The sequence below is a fragment of the Olea europaea genome, chromosome 1 (genome assembly GCF_002742605.1).
Source record: "Olea europaea var. sylvestris chromosome 1, O_europaea_v1, whole genome shotgun sequence".
NCBI classification, from domain to species: Eukaryota; Viridiplantae; Streptophyta; class Magnoliopsida; order Lamiales; family Oleaceae; genus Olea; species Olea europaea.
The window spans coordinates 27,813,836-27,821,721 of NC_036237.1; the positions used below are offsets into that span (position 1 = coordinate 27,813,836).

At 33.7% G+C, this 7,886-nt stretch overlaps 1 protein-coding gene across 1 annotated transcript; it reads left to right on the forward strand.

Moving 5' to 3' along the window:
* The first annotated feature begins 2,373 nt into the window (after nt 1-2,373).
* Nucleotides 2,374-7,587, forward strand: LOC111399470 (4-coumarate--CoA ligase-like 9). The gene is made up of 5 exons (XM_023026782.1): nt 2,374-3,568; nt 5,288-5,477; nt 6,284-6,429; nt 6,543-6,614; nt 7,168-7,587. The coding sequence occupies exons 1-5, from the start codon at nt 2,525-2,527 to the stop codon at nt 7,354-7,356; spliced, it is 1,641 nt and encodes a 546-aa protein (XP_022882550.1). The 5' UTR covers nt 2,374-2,524; the 3' UTR covers nt 7,357-7,587.
* The last annotated feature ends 299 nt before the right edge of the window (nt 7,588-7,886 follow it).

The following is a 7,886-nucleotide window of genomic DNA, read 5'->3' on the forward strand; positions in this document are numbered from 1 at the left end:
TAAGAATGGAATTTGGGTGAAAAAACGAATTCTAGAGAATTGAATTGTCTATAATGTGTTTTACTGAGAATTATCAAAAAAATGTGTTTGATAGGTATAATTTTCCACCTGAAAAATATTGAATTTTTTTTATCTTTTGTGTTCGTTTGACTTTATTTTTCATGAAAAATCTCAATTAAAGGGATAAAAATTATTACAATTATGAATAAATTTTATTTTCATTGTAAAAAAAAAAAAAAACTGGAAATTGATTTAGATCCCACCAGATGAAGGAAAATGGGTCACATGAATTGCCGAGAAAATTTTTGCACTCAAACAATAAAGAAGATGAAAAAAAAATTTCCTTGAAAAATTTGTTGTATCAAACGGACCGTAAACAAAATCAGAAGTGAAGAATTTTGTAGTATGCCCCTGTTTGGCCCCATTTTTGGTAATGAAAATGGGAGGAATAATGTTTTGTTAAAAAATAAGTGGTTGAAAAAGAAGGAAATTTTTTCAATTTATGTGTAATATTACTTTATAAAAGATTGTATGGTTGAGAATATGAGAGAGAAAAATGGAATGTAATTTAATAGGCCAAACATGGGTATAATAATGTTGTGGGGTCTTTAGGTACCTACAAAATTTAACACAATAAAATGACTGCCAGTTCTCTTCACAAAAAGGAGAAGAGTTAAATAATGCATTTAAAATAATAATAATAATATAATATAATTTATATCTTTTAACCGTTGAAGTGATGGGAAAAAATAAAAAGTAATTGCGGTTCAGATAGTAATAATCTAATATAATTTATTCTTTTAACAGTTGAAGAGACAGAAAGGATAATGAGATGAGAAATAAAAGAAAAAAAGTAATTGCAATTTAGATTAATGAAATTCAAACGTGTTTCATTCATAATAATTTATAACTTTACTTTTTAAAAACTCATTTTCAGCCACATATTTTTTTAATAATATAAATTTACACGTAAATTTAAAATATTTTTCTACTTCTTAAACATACATTCTTCAAAAAATTACAATTGTAAAATTTGTTTCTCCAATAATGGGGCCCAAACGAACTCTTACTCTTAACCCCCGTTTGACCCCCATTTTTTGGTAATAAAAATGGGAGGAATAGTATTTTCTTTAAAAATGAGTGATTGAAAAAGAATGAAAAGTTTTCGATTCACGTGTAATATTATTTTATAAAAAATTGTATGATTAAAAATAGGAGAGAGAAAAATATATTGTAATACTAATGAAATGTAATTTAATGGAGGTTAAACTGGGATTTAATGTTCTTTTTCTTTAAATCAGACCAACCCATGAATGTTGTTCAAGACTTCGAGTAATTAATTTACCCACAACCTATAGGAATTTATTAATATAGTTTTTATGAGGAATAATATTACGTTAGGTTTAAAAAATGTGCAATTAATAAATAAAAAGTGATTATGAATGTATTGTTAAAATTAATGTTTGCGTTTAATTGAATAAAAAATAATTAATTAGTAACTTTTAATATTTGACCAATAGAAGCAAGTACAAACCCCTTCAATAGGAGAGGAATTTATTAATATAGTTTTTATGAGGAATAATATTACGTTAGGTTTAAAAAATGTGCAATTAATAAATAAAAAGTGATTATGAATGTATTGTTAAAATTAATGTTTGCGTTTAATTGAATAAAAAATAATTAATTAGTAACTTTTAATATTTGACGTTGACCAATAGAAGCAAGTACAAACCCCTTCAATATGAAGCCGCCACATAAGCCCCTATTTTTTTGGCCTAACTCAAACAGCAGATCTCATGAAAGCACAGTGTATCAAACAATATAAGTCACTAATAATTTTCATTAAAATTAAACGGGGGGCTTAAGCTCCATTTGACCCCCATTATTTCACATTATAATTTTTCTCTCTTATTTTTAATTACACAATTTTTCATAAAATAATATTACACGTAAATAAAAAAAATCTTTTTTTTCAGTCATACATTTTATAAAATAACATTATTTCAAAAATTATAATCCCAAATAATGAGGCCAAACGGGGTGTTAGTACCTCCACAAATACCGGTCACCTCTATCCCCCTCACGTCTGTGTATATAAATATACGTGCGTGTATCCATATTTATTACCTCTGCATTTTTATCTCCGATACAGTTCAATCCCCTCCACTCCATTCCGCCCCCACATAATTCAGCCCTTGAATTTCCATATATCTGTATCTATATAGACCTGTGAGAAGCTTAGAAGTCATACATTTTATAAAATAACATTATTTCAAAAATTATAATCCCAAATAATGAGGCCAAACGGGGTGTTAGTACCTCCACAAAGACCGGTCACCTCTATCCCCCTCACGTCTGTGTATATAAATATACGTGCGTGTATCCATATTTATTACCTCTGCATTTTTATCTCCGATACAGTTCAATCCCCTCCACTCCATTCCGCCCCCACATAATTCAACCCTTGAATTTCCATATATCTGTATCTATATAGACCTGTGAGAAGCTTAGAAGGCAAACTGTAATGGCGGAAACTCAGGGAAGGCTTAACAAGAAAACAGTTGATCCCAAAAATGGCTACTGCCCACAAACCAAGATTTACCACAGCCTCCGCTCGTCGGTCCCTTTGCCGCCGCCATCTCAACCACTCTCTGTTGTCTCGTACGCACTCTCCCTCCTCCATTCCACCACCACCTCCGCTACTCTCTCGTCCACCGCTTTTCTCATCGACGCCGTCACTGGCCATCGACTCACATACACTGCCTTCCTTGAACAAATCCACTCTCTCTCATTCTCCATCCATTCACTCTACCCCTCCCTATCCAAAAATGATGTCGTTTTTATCGTTGCCCCGCCTTCCTTGAACATTCCGGTCGTATATTTTTCGCTCCTCTCCCTTGGTGCTACCGTTTCTCCGGCCAACCCGATTTCCTCATCCGCTGAGTTGAATCACCAAATCGAACTCAGTAAACCCGTACTCGCATTTGCCACCTCCTCGACTTCCCATAAACTCCCCTCTCATCTCCCTGTTATCCTCCTCGATTCCCCTCATTTCCACTCTATGCTCTCCGCCGCCCCGGGAATCAAAATAGAACTACGAGAAATTCATCAATCTGACTCGGCCGCCATCCTTTACTCTTCTGGCACCACCGGAAAAGTAAAAGGCGTCGTATTAACCCACCGGAACTTAATAGCAATGATCGCCGGTTTGTACTACAATAAATCGGCTAGAGACGAGCAAGAAATTAATCCTCATCCAGTATCGCTTTTCACGCTGCCTTTATTCCACGTGTTTGGTTTCTTCATGCTAATAAGGGCGGCATCTATGGGGGAGAGTCTAGTGTTGATGGGGAAATTTGACTTCGTAAAAATGTTAGAGGCTGTGGACAAGTTTAAGGTGACATATATTCCAGTAGCGCCACCGCTTGTGGTGGCGATGTCGAAGTCGGATTTGGTGATGAAGTATGACTTGAGCTCGCTTCAGACACTGGGCTGCGGTGGTGCGCCGCTGGGAAAGGAGGTTTCCGAGCGATTCAAGGCCAGATTCCCCAATATAGAGATTATTCAGGTCAGTAACAGATCAAAGTTGACGATCACGATTTTGTCTGCATTATTATGACTATCGAAATAGTGAAAATGCATGTGATTGAGTTTGTCTTATTTATGAGCTGAATTCTGAAAAAGCAATTTCTTGAATATAAAAATATAAAAAGATTCATGCTTGGCTAAAGTCACGAGTAAGTGAAACTTTTAAATAGCTTTTTACTTTGATTAACGTAAAAAATTATTTAGAACATGTCTGGCTAATCCTGTAAGGTAAAAAGTTAACTTTAAGTTTCCATACTCGTTTTATTAACTTTTTCCCCCTAACTTTTAAGTGAAAAAGCAACTTATTCAAGCGATGTTGCTTTGTTACTTAACCAGACATTCTCTGCAAGACAAGAGTTGATTTATTTAATGATATGACTGTTTTACTAATGAATTCATGTTTAAGATTTAGACACTAAATTATTAAAAGAAAAATGTGCCACATTAAAGTTAGTTGGAAGCAATAAAAGAAGAAACAATTAATACAAATTTTTGTTCTTTATATTTAAAAACATATCTTTGTGCATAAATATTGAAATGAATGTTTTTAACGTTCACGATGCTAATAGTATCCATAAAATTTACAGACTGTTTCATGAATGGAACACAAGCTAATGGGGTGCAACTTAGCTTGCATTTAGCTGTTTTACTCCAATATGTTGTGCTGCACTTTAACTATCAAAAATGTGCCTTGGAACTACTGAAATTGTGATTAAGTTTTTGAAAAAATTAATTATGGAGGTAAGATGGTGTAAAAAATGACTGAAAATGGAAAATACTTGTCTTTTATTGTTTTTTGCATGCGTGTGTATTAATCTCATTCAAATGTTTCATTATCGTTGAAATTTGATGAACTTGTCAATTTATTATGTTTATTGTTTTGTAAACAATTGTAACTTTTATATGATGATTTTTTTTTTTTTTCAAAGTTATGCTTGTTTGTTTGCTATCTTGTTCTCTATCGAACATATGATGAGTTAATTTTTTTTTAAAAACTTGACAAAATTGTAACTTTTTCTGTATTAATCTATTTGGATTTCTTTGCCATTCTCGCATTGGAAAACCAGATATGTAATATTTTTGTTAATTGTTTCATATCTTTGATTTCACTAGCTTTTGTGTTGGTGTTTTATGGATCTTTCAATAGAGTGCAGATTTCTTATTTACAATATTATATTTAGCCCATGTTTGGTAGAGATTTTATGAGAATAGATTTTGTGAATTTTATTTTCCTTTTTGGTTAAAAAGTAGTGAAAAATTATGGGTTCACGTCCAAAATTATTTTATTGAGAAAATGCGTGATTGAAACAAACAGGGCCTTAGATCCCCCCTACCCTCATGAAAGTTCGGCCCAAGATTGGGGTGGGGGTGGCCACGTTAGCACTCGGCTAACATTCTCCAATTATTTTTAGTGAATACAATCTTAAATATTGGATAGCATGTCATTCTGGTCATCGAAACTTAGTTGCTATGTTTCTCGTATTTCATTTGATGCTGAAAATTTGTGAATTTATATAAGTAATGTAATTAAGCACAATAAAGTACTGTACCATGAAATAAGAGAACACAATTCTTCTGTAGGTTAGAAATGTTTAAATTTAGTATATGTTACTAGGTGTTTCTAGTGCTTGAAAGGAATGTTTTCATAACTTTCTGATGCAATTTATGGACATAACGCTGTAGTTATTTATTGAATTAGGGTTATGGTTTGACTGAGAGTTGCGGAGGGGCAACGAGGATGATAGGGCCAGACGAGACTAATAGGCATGGATCTGCTGGCCGCTTGTCTGAAAACACGGAAGCAAAGGTAGTTGATCCTGTAAGTGGAGATGGCATGCCTCCTGGACAGCGCGGAGAAATATGGTTACGAGGACCTACAATCATGAAAGGTGATATGTTTGTGGACGATCATGTTTGGCTAGCTTAAAAATAAGTAAAACTCACCTTTTGTTTTCAAACATGCTTGGATATTTTATTTTTATCTTTCGGTCAAGATAAATTACTTATAAGTATCTTATAATTAAACTGTTTAAGGCTTTAAGCTTCGGCAAGCATGCTCTTGATTGATCATCTCTCTTGACAACTATAACAGCTTCGTCTATTTTTATCTGGAAGGGATTGATTTGAAAGAATTAATGAATTAGATTTTAAGCTTGATGAAGTTTGGATGACAAGCAAACTCATCACTATCAAGATGCATGTAATATTCCTTCATCTCTTTTGTTGAGAATCTCCAGTAAAACCACTCAGTTTATTGTTAGCCTGGAAGCAGCGTTCTGATTGCATCAGGAATTTTGGAACTGTAGCCATTTGAAATCATATAATTGATTTATTGTGTGTCATACGTGGGGAAAAGCTCATCCTGGGATACCTAGCAACAGGGACCAGCATCTAATAATTAATAACAGATCCACAGGAGTCGAGGTATTTTGTCAAACGGTTTAGTCTGATGTCTCTTTCTCCATATAAAATATTCTCAGCTTGAGAATATTACAAGGGAAAATATAAAAATATAAAAAATTCGTATATAATTGCCCAGCAATGGAAATAAACCTGATGATGTTCAAAATTTAAAGATACATATTATACAATATATATATTTCCCCGACAACCTAAAAGATTGATAAGAATTGATCTTTTCTAAGGCAACTGCCCTGTTTTTCATTTTTCAATAACAAGGGCGGGATAATGACAGGTTATGCTGGAGATGAAGCAGCAACTGCTGCAACCTTGGACTCTGAAGGCTGGCTAAAGACTGGTGACCTTGGATACTTTGACTCAGATGGGTTTCTCTTCATTGTTGATAGGTTGAAGGAACTGATAAAATACAAAGCATATCAGGTGATTGAATTTACATGGAAATCTCTCCAATATTGATTTGGTATCGAGCACAGTATCCAGTTGTTCTTTCCTACATTGAAAGCTGTGAACTAGTAAAAATAAACACTTTGCAGGTTCCCCCGGCTGAGTTGGAACATTTACTTCAATCAATTCCGGAAATTGTTGATGCAGCAGTGATTCCGTATGTGTTCTCATACTTAAAAGTTTGAATTGCTGGATTTGACATTAACAGTGCATGTATGCTAAGCCTAAAAGTTACTTCTGAGTAACTTGCCAAACGCGCGTGAGCTTTGCTGGAAGTTCTTCATTTTTGGGGGGATTTTGGTTCAGTTTTTTAAGTAGTCTTTACCATCCATTTTTTTTATTTTTTTATTTTTTTTTAATATCTACGAATTTGTGCATGTGTGCTTAATACGTCTTTTACAGTTCTGCAACATAGCATATGAATTTGCAGTTTTGAGTATATATAGGTCACAATCTAACAGGGACATTACTTTTGGAAGCTTTTAAATTTGTCAAGAGAGATTGAGATTTTATTATTATTATTATTATTATTATATGACCATGGTGTCCAGGCTAGTTTACGTGCATCTCGACTAATCCCACGGGCCCCTGAAGTTTACTGCATAGAGATTCTTTATGTATTGAAAAATGATAATAATTTGATGCTCTAACATGATTGTGATTATCATATTGTTCTGAAAAAAAGAGGTTTGATCCTTGAACTTTGAAGGAAAGCAATATGAACAGAATACCATGTTATCCCTAAACCTCTGTTTGACTTGTGATGCATCCCTGCAGGTTGCTCCTTATAAGAAGATTCGCCGTGTCGCATTTATCGACTCAATTCCAAAGTCTCCAGCGGGGAAGGTGTTGCGAAGGGAGTTGGTTAATCATGCTCTCTCTGTTGTTTCATCTAAATTGTGAATCGAAAAAGTATTCTTGTAGCCAAACTGATTCATAACGCCTGTTAAATAAAATTTTGCTCTTCATCTTTGATTATGCACAGAAACTCTTTCTTCTAGGTGAATGATGATTCCAACAGCATGACTGGTGGATTAGATTGTATTGAGGAAGAGAAGTAAATTAAAATCTCATTGTACTGATGCAACTTCGGATATTTACACATTTTTGTGGTTAAAGATGTTATTAGCTCTATTTGATGATAGTTTTTGCAATGAAGATTTGGCAATCTTGTTTAATCCCCACATCCTCTACGAATAGAATGTTCAAATTTGAAAGGGCATCTCTGTCTTATTTGCTAAGGAAATTTTCCTCTCTTCAAACATGACATGGAAGAAAATCATATGGTAATGAACAATCCCTACAATGCTACCCTCTTAAGGGCACAGTTTGAATCTTTCATTCTTCAACTATACTTGTTAAATTGTCTTTAATCCAACTTGGTATGATAATCGATAAGAAAGAATTGATTCGTGCTACTGCATCTATACTCG

Coding starts and splice junctions, on each gene's coding strand:
- LOC111399470 (XM_023026782.1), top strand. CDS start 2,525: ATGGCGGAAACTCAGGGAAGGCTTAACAAGAAAACAGTTGATCCCAAA. Junction 3,569..5,287: donor CCAATATAGAGATTATTCAG/GTCAGTAACAGA, acceptor TTATTGAATTAG/GGTTATGGTTTGACTGAGAG. Junction 6,615..7,167: donor ATGCAGCAGTGATTCCGTAT/GTGTTCTCATAC, acceptor TTTGAAGGAAAG/CAATATGAACAGAATACCAT.